This window comes from Macrotis lagotis, chromosome X (genome assembly GCF_037893015.1).
Source record: "Macrotis lagotis isolate mMagLag1 chromosome X, bilby.v1.9.chrom.fasta, whole genome shotgun sequence".
In the NCBI taxonomy this organism is placed as follows: Eukaryota; Metazoa; Chordata; class Mammalia; order Peramelemorphia; family Peramelidae; genus Macrotis; species Macrotis lagotis.
This window is the reverse complement of record NC_133666.1, coordinates 110,740,083-110,761,699: the sequence shown is the minus strand read 5'-3', so window position 1 is coordinate 110,761,699 and position 21,617 is coordinate 110,740,083. Positions and strand designations below refer to the sequence as shown.

Genomic DNA, 21,617 nt, shown 5'->3' with positions numbered 1-21,617 from the left:
AGTTCAAATCCAACCTCAGATACTTGATTCTTATTATCTCTGTGACCTTGGGCAAGTCACTTTACCCTGCTTGCCATCACATCTAGTTGTCCTGATTTGGCCACTGAAACCAGATGGCTCTGGAGGAGAAAGTGAGGTTGGTGACTTGGTCCAGCACCCATTCACTCAAATTCAATTCATGTGCTTGTCAGGGCATCACCATCCTGGTGTTGTGGTCTTCAAAAATGAAGAACAAAAAACATTTTTTGATGTCAGTCTTTACCAATTCACTATGCCTGCCTAAACTGTAGTTTGTAAATCCACATGTGGCTCAAATGCAATTCTCGACATGCTAGATTCATATAACATCTAATACCATTTTTTCCAAGTTGGGGAGATGGAGAAAAGTAATGTTCATGGTCCCATGGACCATTGAATGACATATACTGGGTTTATATAGAAGCAAACTTCTAAGAAGATACTTTTACATCTAAGTGTAGTCCCTGTCCTGAAGTCAGAAGGGCCTGAATCGAAATCTGACTTCAGACACATATTAGCTGTGTGACCTTGGGCAAATCACTTAACTCTGGTTGACTATTTCCAAACATTCTGATTCATATTTGGGTTCAGATGACTCTGAAGGAGAAAGTGAGGCTGGGGAATTAGCCCAGTACTACCTCACTCAAATCAAATTCATATACTTGTCATGACATCATCTCCCTATTCATGGTATTCTTCAAGAAAGGACAAAATAGGGGTGGCTAGGTAGTGCAGTGGATAAAGCACCAGTCCTGGTGTCAGGAGTACCTGGGTTCAAATCCGGTCTCAGACACTTAATAATTACCTAGCTGTGTGGCCTTGGGCAAGTCACTTAACCCCATTTGCCTTGCAAAAACCTAAAAAAAAAAGGACAAAATAACATCATCAGCAAAATACTGTAGAGAACTCAGTATATTAATAAATAACATGACAATAGGGGTGGCTAGGTGGCACAGTAGATAGAGCACTGGTCCTGGAGTCAGTACCTGAGTTCAAATCTGGCCTCAGACACTTAATTGTTGTGTGGCCTAGTTGTGTGGCCTTGGGCAAGTCACGTAACCCCATTGCCTTGCCAAAAAAACAACCTAAAAAAATAACATGACAATATACAATAAAGAACAATATTGCCCTCTTCCCTGCTGACTATTGCTTATGAAAATCCACGTCAAATTCTTAAATTGGTTTAGACTCTCAGACTTTGATAACATGTTTGTCAGCATGCAATTAGGAAGATGTGGGCTCAAGTCCCACCTCATCTACTTACTAAATGTGGGACTCTAGGCAAATCATTTAGTTCTTTTATCTATAAGTGGACCAGATAAAATGGCCTCTAATGCACTCCTTAACTCTAATGCTATGATCCTATAATAATTTTAGAATTAAGATTTACGTGTCGATTCCCAAACATGTCTAAATTCATATTCCATGGTCTGGAAAGTGATACTACATGAAGTACAGGGATTTTGGCACAATTGTAGAATTGCCTTTTATACTTGTGGAAAGGGAAAGAGAAGAGAATGCACATTTATTAAGCTCCCACTATGTTCCAGGCTCTGTGATAACTAAGTACTTTACAATTATCATCTTAGTCTATCCTCACAATAGAAGTCGGTGCTATTAGCACTCCATTTTACAGTTGAGGAAACTGAGAAGAGAGAAATTAGATTACTTACTAGGGGTCACACAGAGACTGTTTGAGACTAAATTTGCATGCAGATCTTCCTGACTTCAGATTCAGTGTACTATCCACTGTACTACTTGTTTGCTTCTATTGTTTGTGACACTTAAATAATTGCTAACTGCAAATGCTAGCAATTATAATATTGGAAATACTTAACAAAGAAATTAATAATATTATATTTAAGAATATTATAATTAAATCATCTTCTGGAAATAATTCAATTAGACTTAAATTACTGTATTGCCCATAGTAAATTGATAATCAGATTAAAAATTTTTATAACTAGTGTTTATTTTCTATAAGTACTAAAGAATATTTATGTGATAGCAGCAGAATACAGTGGAAAAGACATTTAATTAGAAATTTAGAGATCTGAGTTTAAGACTGTTGTCAAGTCAATATGTATACTTTCAGTCTTCTCTTTCTGAATCTGTTCTCTTCTCTAGGGGTTGATGATCTAGGTTCCCTTTTAGCTCTAATATTCCATGATCTTATGATATACAGACTCATATTAACTTACATCAGAAATAGCTTGACTTCAACACTTAGGGAATATTTAAGTAGGTTGTTGGAGGTCCTTATGGAAAACTACTTAGGAAAAAAGAATAGAATTCAAGAAGGAAGAAAGGCAGCATTTGAACTCTGATTTGGCTAAAAACCTTGATTTGGTTGAACCCGTCTGCCCTGGAACATAGGTCTCACATAATACAAAGTTAGCTATACTTAAAAATTAAGTTGAAAAATACATTGGAGCTGAGCCCATTGAGGAATCTAGGTTCCTTTCTAGAATACAATGTGGAAAGGAAAAAGTCCCACACTAAACTAAACAACACTCATACAAAAGAGCAGATAATTTAAGCAAAATACATAGAAAGTACCAATGAAAATTAAATTGCCCAGAAAAGTTTTTCATGAAACCAGCATTGGGTCATAAATTATCAATGAGAGACTGATATAGCAGGTTAAATGAAGCTTGCCTTCATTGACACTAGTGAAAAGCATAATCTTAGAACCCTTTTCAGTTCAGATTTGCTAATTTTAATAACTACAAGTTACCCATGTGCTTGAGGTGATGGGAACAGCTATTGGGTTTGATTTATTCCATGCTTCATCCTAGCCATTGTCCTGTAGTTACAAGAAGAAACAAGCAAATACTTCACTAATGGAAAAAGCAATTCAAAGCACATCTTAGATTGACAAAAGACAATATAATAAATAACTGCAAATTGTTTTCTTGGTCTATCCTCACAAATGTGAAAGGCAGGAAGTTATGAAAAATCATTGCTTTTCCATGACAAATGGGATGAAGGGGCTATGTGAATTAAGGACACAAAAGTGGGTGATCAAGCTTGTTTTAACACTTTTAATGTTCTGTTCTGCAACCAATGAACTGAGAGTCTGGAATGAGGATTATTTATTAGACACTTCACTTTGTACAAATGAATTTTATGACTTAAATATTGAAATAACTTATATAGTATATTTGAGATTGAAAGTTTAAATGTTTTTTGGCATAAACATGGAATTTATTTTGATCTTTTTTTTGGTTATTGAAGCTTCCTTCCTTCCTGACACTTTAACTATGACTGTGAACAAGGGAGAATATGTGAATATTTCCTTCAAAAAAGTGTTAATAAAGGAAGAAGATGCAGTAATTTACAAAAATGGTAAGTTGGACTTCCAAACCTATTTTATGTGTTACTGATGGGAATATTAAAAACAAAGCAAAACCCCAAAATATTACTGTTGTAAACCTTCTGATTCTGGACCCCAGATATAATCCATTGCCTATTCCACATATGTAGTTTTTTCTGATTTGATAGAACTAGCTAGCATTTGTTCTCCTCTAGTACAATGAGAAATTGACATCAGATGTTTTAATAAAATCTAAATGCAGTCTTTTCAATGATACTAAGCTACTTTCTCCTTTAAAGATTTTTTTAAAAACCTAAAAGTATTCTGGTCATTCTATATTGAGAATTGTAATCTAAGAAAACTAAAAAATACTAGTGATCCAAAGAGTGATGGAAAAATGCATGTGCATCTAAGTAGGTTGCAATATATATTACCAGGGAGGATGTGAAGATATGGAGAAACATCATCAAAGAGAAGCATGTCTAGAAAAGAAGGTAGGTCAGAAATAACTTAAAAATGTGAGACAATATGACAGACAGTCCTGGTGCTATGGTTTTATCTTCACCTTATTTAAAAAAAAACAGAGAGAAAGGTCTTTAAGGTACCATAGGCAAACCCTCTATGAAGAATTTATTTAAAGAAAAGGACAAATATTATCTGGGTTAAGAAGGTATAGATAGGTTGTGATCCCTAATAATAAACTGCACTGTGTTGAATAACCACATTTAGTAAGATCCATGAGAGTATCAACTAAGTTTTAAAATTTTACTTATGACTTCACAGTGGTGAGGAGAGCACCATTTCTTCTGAAATGCAATACTGCCTGCTACCTCAGAAGTAGATGCAGAAAAAAAACATACCCTAGAAATGAATTTTCAATATTAAAATCAATCTTTACATTCAGACTTTGAAAAATATACTTTTCTATAATCTCAGTGTAGAAGGCAAACCATTACTTCTATTAATATATTCTTCTCCATCCTCCTCCTCCTTGCATCTCTTATATAAAAGAATAAAAAAGAAGGAAAAGTTCTACAAAAGAATAAAAAAGAAGGAAAAGTTCTACAGTTGGATTAAACTAGTCCAAATATCTGCCAAATTTGGCATCAGATATAGTTTAATGTCTATAATCTTCTCCCCCTCAACTTCATGAAAAAAATTGACAGAGGCTGATTTTCTTAAATCTTTTTTGGACCAAGTTTTGTCATTATAATTTCATGGTATTCAGTTTCACTTGTCTTATTTATTTATTTTTTTGCTTTTTGCAAGGCAATGGGTCCAAGGTCACACAGCTGGGTCTGAGCAGGATTTGAACTCAAGTCCTCCTGACTTGAGTTGGTCAGGTGCTCTATCTACTGCATCACCTAGCTGCACCAACTTATCTGTTGTTTTTTTCATTTACACTGTTGTTTATTGTAGTTCATTGTAGTTTATTGTAGTTCATTGCGTTCCTGGGTTTGCTTACTTCTCTTATACCAATTCACACACATCTTCCCATGTTTCTCTGTAATTTTGTTATTCATCATTACTTAAAGCACAAACATATTACATAATATTTCATGTATGTTTAATGCTAATAGGTTTAGTGGCAATATGTTTAGTCATTCTATAATTGATGGGCATTTACTATAATTTGTTTCTAATTCTTTAATTCTACAAAAAATTCTGCTTTTATATTTTGGTTCATATAAAGCACCTATTTGTTATCAATCTCCTTGGAGGGTATAAGTTGGAGCCAAATGATATCTCTGAGCCAAAAGGTATGGATATCTTAGTCATTCTCTTAGCATTATTCAGAATAATTTTGTAAAATGATCAGATTAACTTCTAGCTCTAACACAAGAGTACAAGTAGTGAACCTATCTTTCCCAATGTTGATGATTTTGAACTTTTTTCATCTTTGTCAATTCTTTAGTTGTGAATTAAAATCGTAGAGTTTTTATTTGCATTTGTCATTTATTTAGTAAATTGGAGAGACTTTTCATATGATTGTTAATAATTTTTGTTATTATTCTTTGAGAAGTAGTTGTTTATATCCTCAGAACACACATTTTTGTTTTCCTTTTGTATATTTTATTACTTTTTTGTTCCTGAGGATTTTATTTTTCAGAAGGGGACAAAAGATTCTAAGACCATAGCTAATAAAACATTAGTATATACACAGTATAGTCAGGGCTAAATATTGAAGCAAGTGAAGCTAAAGTAGAGAAGATGAAATAAGAAAATGGGAACATGTCAGTTGACCTGAGATCACAACAAGGAAAATGGGTAGGCTTAGTGTAAGTGAGAGAAGAATAAGGAAAAGTAGTGGTTGTAGAATGGAATTTTAAAGTTCAGGATCTTGGAGATAGTAAAGTCCAGTGTAGGGTGTGCTGTTACGTTTCTGAAAGGGGAAAGTAGAAGGTAATGATTGAAGTGGATTGAAGAATGAGATCTGGTTGAGTTACCTAAAGGGATTGCCTACATGAATACTGAAGACTGAAAAAAAAATGAAATTAGGAGAAAAAATGAAGAGACTTGTACTAAAGTCACTAAATTAGAATAATAAATAGAAGCAAGATTGACAGTAGATGACAGAAATAAGTATAGAGAGTTTAATATAAAAGAATTGCACCATTCCTTTTTTCAGTTCTCTTTTGTATATGAAAATACTCATCTGATTTGATGTATAATGAGATTAGAATTTTTTTTAAAAATTATGGCAGGAAGCATTTCCCTACTCTAAGTAGAGGAATAAACAACTTAATATTCTTATTCCTTCCTATATCTACATTATGATGCTATGTATTTTCATTAATGGATATGATTTTAAAAAAAAGAGTACAATGTTGGAGAGCCTGGGAAAGGTTATCAATCTTCTGGGAGGGTATAAGTGTGCCAATTTTATGTTCTACAAAATTGTTCTGTGCTCTTCTCTTCCCAGGATCTTTCATTCACTCAGTACCTAAGCATGAAGTACCTGATATGCTAGAAGTAAATGTGATGAATACTCAGCCTCAGGATGCTGGTGTCTATTCAGCCAGGTACATAGGAGGAAATCTGTTCACCTCAGCCTTCACTCGTTTGATAGTTCGAAGTAAGTTTCTAGTTGGCAAATGACTCTACAGTTTTTGGCAGTGTGGCTCCAAGATGGGGTTTAGTAGTTGTTTTCTAGACTATCTAAAGTCTAGTCAAATATGATGAATTCTTGTTGTTACGTCCTGCACGACTTCTCAAATTAAACAACTTTTCTTATTCCTAAATTGTGACTTTCAGTTATAGAGAAAACAAACATTAGAACCATCTTGGAAGAGAAGTTAGCCTTCCATATATGTTTCTCATATGACTAAAGTTATCTAAAAAGTAAAAGGCAGCCTAGTACTTTGAAACCAAGACCTGGCTTCAAATCTCATCTCTAATACATACTGGCTGTGTGACCCTGGAGAGCTGACTCTTGTTGCTCTAGACAACTTTCTAAAACTACAAATTACAGAGAAGATGATGACTTGCTTTGTACATTGGTATAAGGTACCCCTCATGTCAGAATTCCATACATTGATGAAATCATAGGTCCAATCCTCATCTGCAATGTAGCAGTCATCCTAAAGCTGCTTCATAAATGATAGGTCTACTCTATTATGATCTTATGTGAAGAAGTAGAACCTTCCCTCCTCTTTCAGCCCCTTCTCAATAATGAAACTGATCTTAGAAATTAAAATATTTGGCTCCAACATATCTTCTATTTTTCTGGTACTTCCTCTGAATCTGAAACATGCACCTTTATGATTCATGAGAATAATTTGCCTTTGCTCTGCATTATGGGAACATATGTTTTCTGAAAAGATAATTTTAATATGACTGGGAAAGATACAATTCCTACATGACTACAATCACCAGTGCTATTTAAAAATAATATTTTATTTTTCTCAATTATATGTAAAAACAATTTTATTATTCATTTTAAAAATTTTGAGTTCTAAATTTCTCTCCATCTTTCTTTTTCTTTCTTGACATGGAAGCATTTTGATATACGTTATACTTGTGCAATCATGAAAATCATTTTCATATTAATCATGTGAAAGAATGCACAAGCTAAACACACACATAAAGTGAAAAATATTATGATTCAATATGCATTCAAACTCCACTAATTCTTTGTTTGGAGATGGATAACATTTTTTTAAATCATGAATTCATTAGAAAAATCTTATCTCAAGTTGTTTTCTATCCTCAGTGTTCATGTTTCCCTATGATATCATGCTCTAGATATTTCACAGTTAGATTAACTGCAATAATGATTTATTTGAATTGCTATATAGTGACATGAGGAGAAATGGAGAACAATGGACACAGTAATAGCAATAATGTAATGATGATCAACTGTGAAAGACTTAGCTAGTCTGATCAAGACAGTGATCCAAGACGAGAGGAAAAAACTAATGAATTCTGTGTGCACATTGAAGTATGCTTTTTAAAACTTTTTAAAAATTTTTCTTGGGGTTGTATGTGTGTTTCCTTCTGCATTAAGGTAATAAATATGGAAATATGTTTTAATGACTTTATATGAATAATCTTGCCTCTCAAGTGATGGGGGAGGGGAGAGAGAGGGGATTTGGAAGTCAACATTTTTAAAAATAGAAGTTCATTTTTTGCATATAATTGGAAAACATTTAACAAAATAAAAATATATATTTAGAAAATATTAACCCTAATAACCCCATCATCATGAATTAAAGCTTTACTAGGGTCAAGTGACAGGTGATAGAAAAGTAAGTCAAATAAGAAAGTCTTTAACTTCAACTTCACTTGACATCAACCGAATAATTCAAAACTATCTACTTAGTAATATGCAGAGTACTGATCTAGGTGGGAGTGGGAAGGAGGGATGCAATCTATAGATAAAACACAGTCACTCCCTTTTGGAACTCACAGTCTAATATGGAGGGTATGACAAATAGCAAAAATAATGACTAACATATGACTCTTTAAGTTTTGCAAATGTATTTCATTTGATCCTCCTAAAAATCCTGTGAGGTAAGTACTGTTACTATTCCCATTTTACTGATGGGTGAGCTGAGACTACAAGAGGTTAGTAATTTGCACAAAACGTTAGTACAAAATACCATATTTCCTCATGTATGAGACACCCATTTTTGGAAAATTTTGGGTCTAAAAACTGGGAGTATCTTATACAGTAGTTGTATTTTTTACTTGCATTTCCAACTTTTTTGCACATGTTTGTCTTTGCGCTCATTGTTTCACATTTGTTACAGGTATATTAGGTTACATTTTCCCACATTCTGTCCAGAAATAGCTCAGAAAAGATTTTTTTGTCCAGTGCTGAATTCAAGTTAGAAATGGTCCAATTTGCAAAAGTGAATCCTCCAACTGAGGAAACAATTCAAAACTGGCTATGGGAAGAAGAAACCCCACTAAAAACACCATGGCAGAAGATGGTCATGAGAGACAAGTCAGCCAAATGGCCTGAGTTAAAAAGGGAACTGAAGATATGAGTTGAAGAGCAAAGGGAAATTGGAATTCCTGTGTCCACTCCTGTGTTCAGCAGGAGGCAAGAAGAATTGTTGATAAAAAATAAGTTATTGATTTCAAAAGAAGACACAACTGGTTCATGAAACAGAATGGACTAAGCATGTGTCCATGTACCAGACAAAAAAGATGCCTGACAGCTATGAGCAGGAGGTTCTTGAATTTCCTGATGAATATAACTTGAGTCCAATAATTTTATGTAATTTTTTTTTCAAATTTCGGACCCCTCCCAAAATAAGGTGTATCTTATACATGGGAAATACTGTAATAAATGATATGTATATAATTTTGGTAGAGATAAAATACTTTTAGGTAGTTAGATAGCATAGTACGTAGACTGGTAGAGCAAGAATCAGGAATACTTGAGTTCAAACCTGTCTTCAGTCAATTATAAGTTATTTGACCTTGGACAAATCACTAACCTCTTTTTGCCTCAGTTTCCTCAACTGCAAATTGGGGATAATAACAACACCTACTTTGAAGGGTTGTTATGAGTATAACGTATCTATCTATCTATATCTATAGATATAGATAGACAGATAGATATGACTATGACATATGAGAATAACATACATTTTTGAGTATAATAACACATAACATAAATAAGATAATATTTGAAAGAATTTATCACCTTATCTAGTACAATTTTTTTTGTCTCATTAATAAATGCTTATTCTCTTTCCTTCCTTTCCATTGTGAAATTTGAAAACTAAAAGATTATTGTCTTTTGGAGAGGGGATTGAAGACTTACTAAAGAAAGATGCATTTGGGTTAGGATATAAAGGATAGTAGAGAAGGAAGAAGTATTCTAGGTATAGGGAACAGTGTGAGAAGAGGCAGAGAAGTAAGAAAATATGGAGGATATTTGAGGGTTAGTGAATAGTTCAATATAACTAGAACATAGAACAGATATAGAAACATAGTATAAAATGAAATTGGCTGAGGAAGGTTGGAGAGGATAAAGGGCCTCAAATTCTAGGCAAAGGAGGTAGAACTTTAGGCAACAGTTAGCCATCAAAGGATATTGCCTAGTTGTGGCAGAGGGGCTTGCTTGCAAGTTCAATGAAATGATGAACTATGCTAAGCAAGGTTACTAAGATGAACAAGTTGTAGTGGAGAGTTCTGACAGAAGGTGATCCACTGGAGAAGGAAATAGCAAACCATCCCAGTATCCTTGTCAAGAAAATCTCAGGGACAGTATAAAAATATGACACTGGAAGATAAGCCCCTCAAGAAGGAAGGTGTCCAACATATTGCTGGGAAAGAGCAGAGGACAACTACAAGTGTCTATAGAAAGAATGGAGTGACTGAGCCAAAACTGAACTCAAGTTCAGCTGTGATGAAAGCAAAGTCCCATGCTATAAAGATATATTGCATTTAAAAATATTGCATAGGAACCTGGAAACTAAGGTCAAAACCAAGGGAATCTAGATGTGATCAAATAGGAGTTGGAAAGATTAAGTATTAACAAATTGGATTAACAGTGAGCTTGCTGAAGAGGTCAAAGTTGATCAGATCTATGAAGATCTACAACATCACAACATCCCCTCCCAAAAAACCCAAACAAACCAATCTATCACATTCATCATAGGGGATTGGAATGCAAAAGTAGGAAACCAAAAGATAACTGGAATAACAGGCAGGTTTAGTCTTGGAGTATAAAATGAAGCAGGGCATCCATATAATTCAGTGGTCATAGAAAGCTCTTTTTCAACAATACACACAGATATTACCAGATGGTCAGTATAAAAATCAGACTGATTATATACTTTTCAGTTAAAGGTAGAGAAGCTCTATACAGTTAGTTAAAACAACACCTGGAATTGACTGTGACTCAGATCATGAACTTCTTATTGCAGTAAGTATATGAGGATGGAATTATACTTATCTTCCTGCCTCTAGATCTGGAGCTCTATGAGCTGTGCCACCTAATCACAACAAAAATGTTACAAGTCCTCTAAGAGATGGGAATACTAAATTATATTACTTATCTCCTGAGGAACTCAGGTCAAGAAGTTAGAATCAACCAGAACAACTGACTGGATTTAAGATTGGGATACATATTGTCACCTTACTTATTTAACTTATATGCAGAGGACATCGTGTTAAATGCCAGATTGGATGAGTTAAAAGTCAGAATTAAGATTCCTGAGAGAAATATCAACAATCTCAGGTAATATCACTCTGGTAGCAGAAGGTGAAGAAGAATTCAGAAACTTCATGATGAGACAGAAAGAGAATAAAAAATGAAGCTTAAAGATAAAAAATTAAGATCATGGCAACTGGGCCTATCATTTCCTGGTAAATAGAAGGAAGTTTTCTGAGTTTTTTTTAATTTGGAAAATGGAATAAGACTAACTCAAAGTCATATGTTTCATATGAAAAAGAATAGGCATAAGGAATAGATTTCTAATTTCATTGATATAGAGATCCAGGTGGAAGGAACCCCCTCTACCAATGTAATCTACACCTTTCACTGAAAATTATAGCCTTAGAGAGTTGCCTAAAATTAAATGACTTTCCCAGAGACATATAGCCAGTAAACAGTCAAATGTAGGACTTGAACTCAGGTCTTCCTCATTTCAAAGCCAACTCTTCACACTGCTATGCTTCCTCTCATATAAGTTATCTCATATGAGATCAAATGAATAATGTGTTCTGCAAAACTGAAAGTATTATATTAATATGAACTGTTATTAGTGAGCAATATATTTAATGAAAAATAGAATCTACTTATAGCTGTCTGTGCCTCAATATTATCTCTATGAAATTGATATAATATTATTCACTCTACTTATCTCAAAGTGTTGTTGGGAAAGAAGTATCTTATAAATTGTGAGGTTATATGTAAACACGAATTATTATTCATTATGGATAAATTTTTTACATCCAAGAAATGAGTCTAATACTGTTGTAGCTACCACAACAAAGGAAACTGATAGAATAAATTAATGTCTGCAAATTCCTCTAAAGGAGTTGGAATATAAAATATTCTAAAATTATACTCCTCTTATGGGATTCAAAATCTTTAATTAGATCATTGAATACTACAGACAGGACTGGGTACAGAGAGAAGAGCACTGGTCTTAAGTCAAAAGACTCCATTCATGTCCAGATTCCAATGATTTCTGGATGTATAACTTTGGTGGGAAGAACAAACCAAAAAACTAATCCCCCATATTAGTTAATGATTAATTAATCAATGATATTATATACATATATACATGTATATATACATATATATATATATATATATAATTATTTTATATGAAGTGGTCTACCTCACAGCATTATTTGAGGAAAAATTTTGTAATGTACATGATGCTAGTGATTGAAACTGCCTGCCTGCCAAATAACCCTCCAGAGCCTTACTAATCATTGACTTGTTTTGGAATCCAAGGATGTGAAGCTGAAAGGTGGGGACCTGAATGTCAAAGATCCTGTAATCGTTGTTCAAACAATGGCATTTGTCATGAAGATACAGGAGAATGTGTTTGCTCTCCTGGATTCATGGGGAAAACATGTGAAACAGGTAAGGAAAAAAAAACTCACTTTTATCTTGACACATAAGATATGCTTATTTAAAATGTATGAAAATCATTGAGTCTAAGAAATCACAGAAATTATACTTGGTAGAAATTAGTAATTCAAAGCATTTGAGGAATTCAATTTGTATTAACATTTTTGTCCTTTGTCATAAAGTTGAATTACAATGATTTCTTTTTCTGCCTCTACTTAAGAGAAAATCTGAGTTCAATCACTAGCATGTGTCTATCACACTTTTATCTTCCCCTCTGTTATTTGAGACCTGGGTTCTATACAGCTGATGATACCTTTTGAGAGTTTTCCTCTGAGTCTTAAGGAGTTATTTTCTTTCCCAAAGCTTGTGAAGAGCATATGTTTGGCAGAACCTGTAAAGAGAGGTGTGGAGGACCAGATGGATGCAAATCATACATGTTCTGTCTTCCGGATCCTTATGGCTGTTCCTGTGCCACTGGCTGGAAGGGCCTACAGTGCAATGAAGGTATGACCTAAATAATACCTACATAAAGCACACAGAAGGTGACCAGAGGGTCACTTTAATGGATTTTAAGGTTGAAAGGATGGTAGCAATTGATCTGTTCACTCTTTGTTTGGGAGGATGGGTTTGAGTTAGAGGTATTTTTTCTCCTATCTCCAAGAATAAAGTTTTTTCACATTAATATATGGTGGATAGTTTTTGTAATGGACCATAAAAAAGAACTTTCATATCAGAGCTAGGATTTGAGGATTTGAAATTGGGATTAGAAATTAGTTTCTGGGAAGTTGAAGTGTCATCCTATAGTTTAGAGAGAGGCATATTGTTTCCTTATGTTATCTGATGTTCTAGACAAATACCATAAAATGAATTCCATGCAAGTACCCTCTAAGGAAGTTTTGGATTTTCTGTGTATGTGTTTTGTTTTTTTTTTTTTTACTTTTGCAAGGCAATGGGATTAAGTGATTTGCCTAAGGCCACACAGCTAAATCTGAGATTGGATTTGAACTCAGTTTCTCCTGACTCCAGGGCTGATTCTGTCTACTGCACCACCTAGCTGCTCCCTCTAAACAACTTTTTAAACACATTCAGTTGAGGGTGAGGTGGCATGGGAATAGGTGAAGAAGCCTCCAACCATGTGACACAGGGCATAATGAAGAAAACGATTCTGGACATTCTGGGTGGGTAGAAGGAGAAACTACTGTAGTGGAGGCCATTACTAGGGCAGGGAGACACTATGGGGGAGGAACAAGCTGACTGGTTCTTCTTTTAACTAATTGTTTTTACTACCTGCTGAAAGACTTCAAGTATTGTCAACACCCTCCATATTTTGACACCCCAGGCAAAACCCCAATTACCATGCCCTAGTTTCAGATTTATCACTCATTAATCCTCTATTTTCCAAAAATGTTGCTTTCTACCTATTGAAACACAACAGTACTTCAGTACTTTTCAACAACTTTCAAACAGTAGTGTAATATGAAGATACTTCCTAAAACATACAAACTAGGTCACACAAAAATAGAATATTTAGAGAAGAATAACCTTTATATGAATGACAGATTATTCAATCCTTATTTTTCATCTGAAGAATTGTATTATTACTAGTGGTTTCTAAAGTATGTAACTAGGATTGGGAAAAGAGAGCCTGGCTCCAATGTGTGGGAAATAAACATTTCATACTCCTACTGCTTGCTAACAACTTTCCACTAATTGTTTCATAACTCAAACAATTGAATATATACAACTACTTTCAATTGTTTGTGACACTGGGAAAAAAAATCTTGGAAAGGAAAGGCTATAAATTCAAAGAAATGTTTATCAAAAGGCAAAATCATTATTAGTTTACCTGAGTCTAATTATCTACTTTAGAAATCATATTCATACAACAAAATCTCACTTTGGAAACTTTTTTGGTTGAAAATGCTTCTAAAAATGTCTTGATTTATTTTAAACTATAATTAGTCAATAGTATTCATTGAGCATTGACTAGACATTATGGATTTCCCTCAACTCTTAGTATGTAATTGTATCCTTTCCAGTCATATAATACAACTATAGATCACAAATTGTACTTCAGTTCTTTTCAAAGATCTGTGATTTCTCCTGTGAAGGTATTCCCTGTGCTGGTACTAATCACAGCTCCTCTCTAAACCAGCAAAAATATTTACTGAATTGCTATGCCATTCCCTTCCTCCACAGTCAAAACATGGGCAACTTTTTACTTCTGAGTATATTTAAACTTGGTTCTGGTGATCCTCAGATGTCAGTCATAAATTCCATTGTCAAGTCTGTAACTCAAAGCAATTTCAGCTTAGTAGACTTCATAAGACCCACCAGTTTAGATTTCTTGAATTCACTCATTTTTACACTGTGATGGAGTATAAGAGTATCACTTTAGAAGAGGAAATGATATAAATAATGTTCCACTTATTTAGAGTCAACAAAAATTGAAGACATTTTGTAAATCCTTCCAGTTCATATTTAAATTGTCTTCGCCTCCACAAAACTAAAAATGTTTTGTTTTGTTTTTTACATGGCAATAAATGCAGTCATATCTTTTATGTCAAGCACAGAATATTTTAGACAATATATCAAAGAATCTTAGTTTTCTCCATTGACTTCATTATTAACACCTTTTCTTTTTTCTTCTTTAATGACTGTGTTTGCAGCTTGTCAACCCAACTTTTATGGACCAGACTGTAAACTAAGGTGTAAATGCAATAATGGGGGAACCTGTGATCGATTCAAAGGATGCCTGTGTCCACCTAACAGGCATGGTCTACAATGTGAGAGAGAAGGTAAAGCAAGGTAACACTGTAATCAAGAGCCTTTTTCCAGGGTGATAAAGTCAAATAGACCTTGTTGTGTAACCTTTCTTCCCAAGGGCCAGGAGAACTTTGAAACTTCTGCTATCTCATAATTATTGCAGGTAGGGAAGGTGCCCTATCCCAGGGTTGCAAGCTATATAATCTTCCAGGGTTTACATAATTGCCTATCCTATTTCCTTCAATGTTCAGGAAATTTGATCTTCAGAAGAGTAAAATCAGTCAAGAATCCAGCCAAAGACCCCAGAGAATTGAATAAGTGATTTTTCCGAAAGTTTCACAAAGTATCCAATTTCACCCTCTAGTATCATCTATCACTACAGGTGAAAGGAAAAAAATAAAAGAGAGAAAGAATGAAATGGCTTTTTATTGGTACAAGTTATATATTTTCCCTAAGTTCTTTGAATGACTCAGGTATTGAGGAAAATATAGGTCATTACTTTGTCATTTGTTTTTTCCCTAGTTTTCCCCCCTCTCTTAAATATGTTTTCTTTAAATCTACAGATGAAATACTATTTTTTCTGTATTTGTGAAATAAACTGATTAATAATTGATAAAACATGATTATCTTTATCTGGGAGGACACTGTAGGCTTCCTTTCGACTAGTCACTAAAATGGTCATGTGAGGTCATGGGCAATAATCTAATAAAGATTTATTAAGCTCCATTGTGAGTGAGCCAGGGCTAAGCACAGGGCATATAAGATGAGACAATAGATAGTCCTTTTCCTCAAGGAGATTTTGATTCTCTTTAAGTAAAAAATTATTTTGGGGAGGGCAGCTAGGTGGCTCAGTGGAGTCAGTAGGACCTGAGTTCAAATTTGACCTTAGACACTTAATAATTGCCTAGCTGTGTGACTTTGGCAAACCATTTAACCCCATTGCCTTAAATAAATTAAGAAAATTTTAAAAACCATTTAGTAAGGGCCTATTGTGTCAAGCATTGAACTAAGTGCTAGGTATACAAAAAAAGAAAAAAGGAAGGAAGGAAGGGAGGGAGGAAAGAAGAAAGAAAGAAAGAAAGAAAGAAAGAAAGAAAGAAAGAAAGAAAGAAAGAAAGAAAGAAAGAAAGAAAGAAAATCTTTGAACTCCTAAGAGTTTATATTCTCCTGGAGAGGTGGAGGAGAATGGAATACAACAGGTAAGCCAATAAATAAATACAAAGTAAGTAAAAAAGTAACTTGGGCAAGCAAGATTGTAAGGGTTTTGAAAGCAAAACAGAGGAGTTTTAATAGTTTTCTAGAGGCAATACAGAATCACTGGATCTCTCTCTCTCTCTCTCTCTCTCTCTCTCTCTCTCTCTCTCTCAAATCTCTCTCCTGCTCCTTAGGACTATCACTTCGGCAGCTGTGTAGAAAATGGATGGGGCAGGGGGCAGCTAGGTGGCAGAGTGGATGGAGCATGACCCTGGAGTCAGGAGGACCTGAGTTCAAATATAGCCTAAGACACTTAATTATTGCCTTGCTTTGTGACCTTGGGCAAGTTATTTAAATCCATTGCCATAAATAAAATTTAAAAAATTAAAAAAAGAAAAGAAATGGATGGCAAAGAAGCAAGGAAACCAAATGGGCAACTGTGGCAATAGTCCAGACAAGAAATGATTGGGGGCTTGACAACTAGGGAGTGGTTATGTTAGTATATAGAAAGAGACAGATAGGAGAGATATTATAGATGCAGAAGTGATAGTACTTGTCAATTGTAAGAAATGCTAGGCAAAGGAGACATTGAGGTTGTGAACTTGAATGACTGGAAAGATAATAACAACCTAAAAAGAATTAAGGAAGTTTGTCATTTCCATCCTGCCCAACACCCTTCAGCAACATCCTATCCTAAAGTCACTGCAACAGAATCATAGTAATCAGATAGTTCCACCTTTTGGGATGTATTACTATACAATTCTACTTTGTGTTGGAACATTTCCAAGGATGCCAAATGACATATTGAAACTTTAAATTATATAAGAGAAGATGACATCAAATCACCATGCTACAGATACAGGCTCAAAATTATCCTATATAACTCACATTGACCACATTATTCTTGATATAATACTGATTCATAAAAGCAACAGATAGATAATAAATATAGATGTCCCTATCCCAAATTCTCATAATTTCTAAGCCATATGGAATGAAAAGCTTTCAAGGTAGAAAGCCTTAATTGAGATCAAAATCTTGTAGGATTAGGATGAGATACATTTTATGCTTGTTGTCTTGTTTGCTACTAAAGATATTCCAATGATGCTGATGATCTTGCATACTAATACTTTTATTTATCTATAAAAAGTAATTGAATTATCTATTTGTAATAGTATAGAACTTTCAATCCAGAGGGATAAAAGCAGGACAGTGGTCATTGTCCCAATACTGTTTCTATCTGAATTTCTCATTAAAAAAGAAAAGAGGATCCAATAGTTAATAAATAATAATTCAGGAATGCCCTATTTAAAGTTTCCCTCCCTATAAGATTTTCAGTCAAGTAAGCATCTAAGTTATGCATACATCTGTTCTAATAGTAAAATAAACTCCTTGACAAAAAAATTAAACATTTTCTCTCAAAAAATACCAATATTTACAAGTTAGCAGTTGATTATGAATTGTGAGGGAGTTATATAGTTTGAGGGGGAAAAAACTATTTTCTTCTTCACTGAGACTTTGAATTCCTTCCCAAATGAATGTTAGGATTCTGTTGGCTTTTTCTGGTTTGTTTTATAGTCACCCTGATCCATGACCTGCTGTTTAACTCATAATATTCAGCAAAGCTTTCATTGACAAGAAGCTGGTTTTACTGATATTAATTGTAATTTAAAAAAATCATCCCACATTTTATTTAATAATTAGAAGAAAGGATGACTAATGTTTCTATATCCATTTTTAGGGCAAGAACAAGGAGTTATGCTATAAGGTCTAAATGCATCTAAGGAAGATTTTGGGGAAAAGATGTCAATTCTATTCTACAAATGTTTCTCTGTATACAAAGCAAATTTCTACATAGATTTTATAATATATGCAAATGTATTTTCACATAGTCCCCCTGATGTTCCAGACACTAGAAAAAGAGATGGGGGTATAAAACCAGAATTGAAATAATCCCTAATTTTTGAACATTGGGGTAGCTAGGTACAATGGATAGAACACCAGCCTTGGAGTCAGGAGGACCTGAGTTCACATTTGGCTTCAGACACTTAACACTTACTAACTGTGTGACTTTGGGCAAGTCACTTAACCCTGACTATCTTGCATCTTCTCTAGAGGCAGATGGATCTGGAGGAGAAAGTGAGGCTTAGTGTGACTTAGTATAGAATCCCCTCACTCAAATCCAATTCATGTGTTTGATATGGCATCACTTCCCTGATGTCATGGTCTTCTTCAAGAATGAAGGATAAACATCACCTTCACTATCCTAAAACCAGGTTTTACACCAGCTTTCTGTTTGTCTTCAGGCCCTCCAAGGGTGATTCCTCAAATAGAAGATTTGTCTGAGCACATGGAACTAAACAGTGGCAAATTCAACCCTACCTGCAAAGCTTCTGGCCACCCACTGCCTAATGCTGAAGAAATGACCTTGGTGAAACCAGATGGAAGTGTTCTGAAAGTAAGATATAACAATACCATTATTGTTGTTATCATCTGACATGATGTAGTGCTTTTCTTGAGCTAACCATCGGGAAAAGCATTAATTTAAATTTTTGATAACTTTTTTTTTTTGCCTAGCTTTCCCAATACAGGAGTTGAACTCAGATTTTTTTTTTGACTCCTAAGACCAATACCCTTTTTACTCAACCTTAGTTACTCCCATAATCAATGAACTTAATAATCTGTTGTTTTAGTTCACCAATTTAGGAGACAAGAATTTCTGAGTATAACCTAGAAATATTTCAATTTAGATAAGGAATTTTGCCCTTAGAGTAACATTCTTCTTTTTTCCTCCTTTTCTTCAATGATAGATTTTTCTCTTGCAGCAATGTTGAATAAAAGACCTTAGGGCAATATTCAAATACTCTTTACTTTAGATCTCCTTTGTTAGAAAGAAAGAGATTATTCTCCCACTCACAATTCCTAACATTGGTGGGGTATCAAAAGTTACTCAGCATTTCTCTTTCTCTATCATGATCCTCAGAAAATTTTAGAAAATATAGATTTGAAGATATTAAAGGAAGAAAGTATTCATAACTCTTTCAGAAATGGCTAAACTCAGTTTGACCTGGAAATAAATAGATATTATCATCAGTTCAAAGTGTCTCTCATTTTTAAAAAATGGCACGCTTTACTGCTACAAAATATTCATTTGTGAATATATTCCTTCCCTCTCCTTCTGACCAAGGAGCCATCATTGTACCAGTAAATAAAAAAGATAAAAGAACAAAAAAAGTTCAGACCGACATATCAACCAATCATTGCAGTAAATACAATATTCCACACTCAGACTCCTTCCCTCACCTTTGCCAAAAAAAAAAAAAAGGACATTAATTTTCTCAATTTTTCTCCAGTTTCATTTTGTGATTGTTGGGGACAGGGGAGGTTATTTTCCATTTATATTGTTGTAGTAACTGTGTATGTTCTCTTGGTTCTGCTTTTCTTCACTATCCATTCAGTCATACATGATCTTCTATGTTTCCCTGATTTTTTTCATATTCATTATTTTGATGACACAGTAATACCCGAATGCTTCTATGTTCCATTTGTTTATCCATTAATGATAGACACTTACTTTGTTTCTAATTGGACATGTCATTCTTGGAGTCCACAGTGAATGAACTTGAATGATGGCTCAACTATAACCACAGAGTCAAAAGAACCCATTAACCATCTTGAGATTCACTAGCCTTGCTGGTGGCCCTTGTAGTTACCTGCTCTCACTAATTATTTCCTTAAAACATGGGGCAGTTAGTTGCTTTAGAATAGACTCCCACAGAAAACTGGTACACTAAGGTATTGTTGGTGGAATGGTGAAATGATCCAAGCATTCTGGAGAAAAATTTGGAACTATACCCAAAGGGATATAAAACTATGCATACCCTTTTATCCAGCAATGCCACTACTAGTTTTATATTCCAAAGAGATCATAAAAAAGGGGAAAGGACTTACATGTACAAAACTATTTATATCATGCCTGAACAAGTTGTGGAATATAAATAAATGTGTTGAATTGTGAGAAATCATGAGTAGGTGGATTTCATATAAACCTCGAAAGACTTACATGAACTGATGCTGAATGAAAAGAGCAGAACCAGGAAGACATTGTTATACATTAACAGCAATATTGTGTGATGTTCTATTAAGATAGACTTAGCTCTTCACAGCAATACAGTGATCAAAGTATACATTTAGATAAAGAATGGAGTCTGAATGTAGACCAAAGCATACTATTTTCACTTTTTAAAATTTGTTTTTTGTTGTTTTTTCTCATTGTTTTTCCTTTTAGTTCTGGTTTTTCTTTTACAACATGACTAATGTGAAAATGTTTAACATGTTTTACATGTATAACTTTTATCAGATTACTTGTTTTCTTGGGGGAGAGATAAAGGAGGAAGGAAGAAAAATGTGGAACTCAAAATTTTACAAAAATAAATGTTGATTTTCTTTGTATCTAATAAAATACAAAAAAGGGGAAAAAAGATAGGGTCCTATAGACTCTGTTGAATCATTAGTGATGCCCCTCAGTCACTTCTACATTTTCCTGAGAGCAATTTTATTATCCCTGGGCATTTAAAAGGAAACTCTGCTACCTTATTTTCAAGAGAGTCCACCAATGTACATCCCCTCTTTTCTTCCCCTAAATAGAACAATAATGAAAATAGGAGCAAACATTGTACAATCTAAGTATGTATTCAAATTTTGCTTCAGACTTTTACCAGCTATGTGACCTAGGACTGTTTTAAGAATCAAATAAGATTATATTTGTGCTTTGAAAACCTCAAATAGTACATGAATGTTTATTTATTTTATTACTTATTTACTTATTTTATTACTTATTTATTATTTATATTAACCTCTCTAAATCTGTTTTCTCTTCCATATAATGTAAAAACAATTAGAGTGGACAGACTAAGAGAGGTTTCATACAATATAAACATTCAGTATAGCTAAAGTTTGGGAAATAAGCCAATAGTGATGCTCACACCATCTTTAACTTTTTCCTCATTACAAAACTTATTCCTGAACAAGAAAAGATCTGTATGCTCTTGTGATACCAGCTGTCTTTGCATATCTTTATTTTCTTGTGTTTGCTCATTTCAGCCAACATCCTTTGTACGAAATAATCGATCAGAAGCTGAATTCAGTATCCAACGAATTCTACCCCCTGACTCAGGTGTTTGGGTCTGTAGTGTGAACACAGTGGCTGGAATGGTGGAAAAATCTTTCAACATTTCTGTTAAAGGTAAACCTCACTTTCCTGAGGCAATAGATGAT

General features: G+C 34.1%; 1 protein-coding gene across 2 annotated transcripts in view; it reads left to right on the top strand.

Moving 5' to 3' along the window:
• The window catches only part of TEK (TEK receptor tyrosine kinase), a 136,152-nt gene that overhangs the window by 49,762 nt on the left and 64,773 nt on the right, over positions 1-21,617 (top strand). For both annotated transcript variants that reach the window (XM_074206166.1, XM_074206165.1), the window contains exons 3-9: positions 3,256-3,366; positions 6,258-6,410; positions 12,261-12,392; positions 12,744-12,884; positions 15,050-15,178; positions 18,647-18,798; positions 21,444-21,585. In XM_074206166.1, coding sequence (XP_074062267.1) covers positions 3,256-3,366; positions 6,258-6,410; positions 12,261-12,392; positions 12,744-12,884; positions 15,050-15,178; positions 18,647-18,798; positions 21,444-21,585 — 960 coding nt within the window. The remainder of the gene's footprint in view (positions 1-3,255; positions 3,367-6,257; positions 6,411-12,260; positions 12,393-12,743; positions 12,885-15,049; positions 15,179-18,646; positions 18,799-21,443; positions 21,586-21,617) is intronic.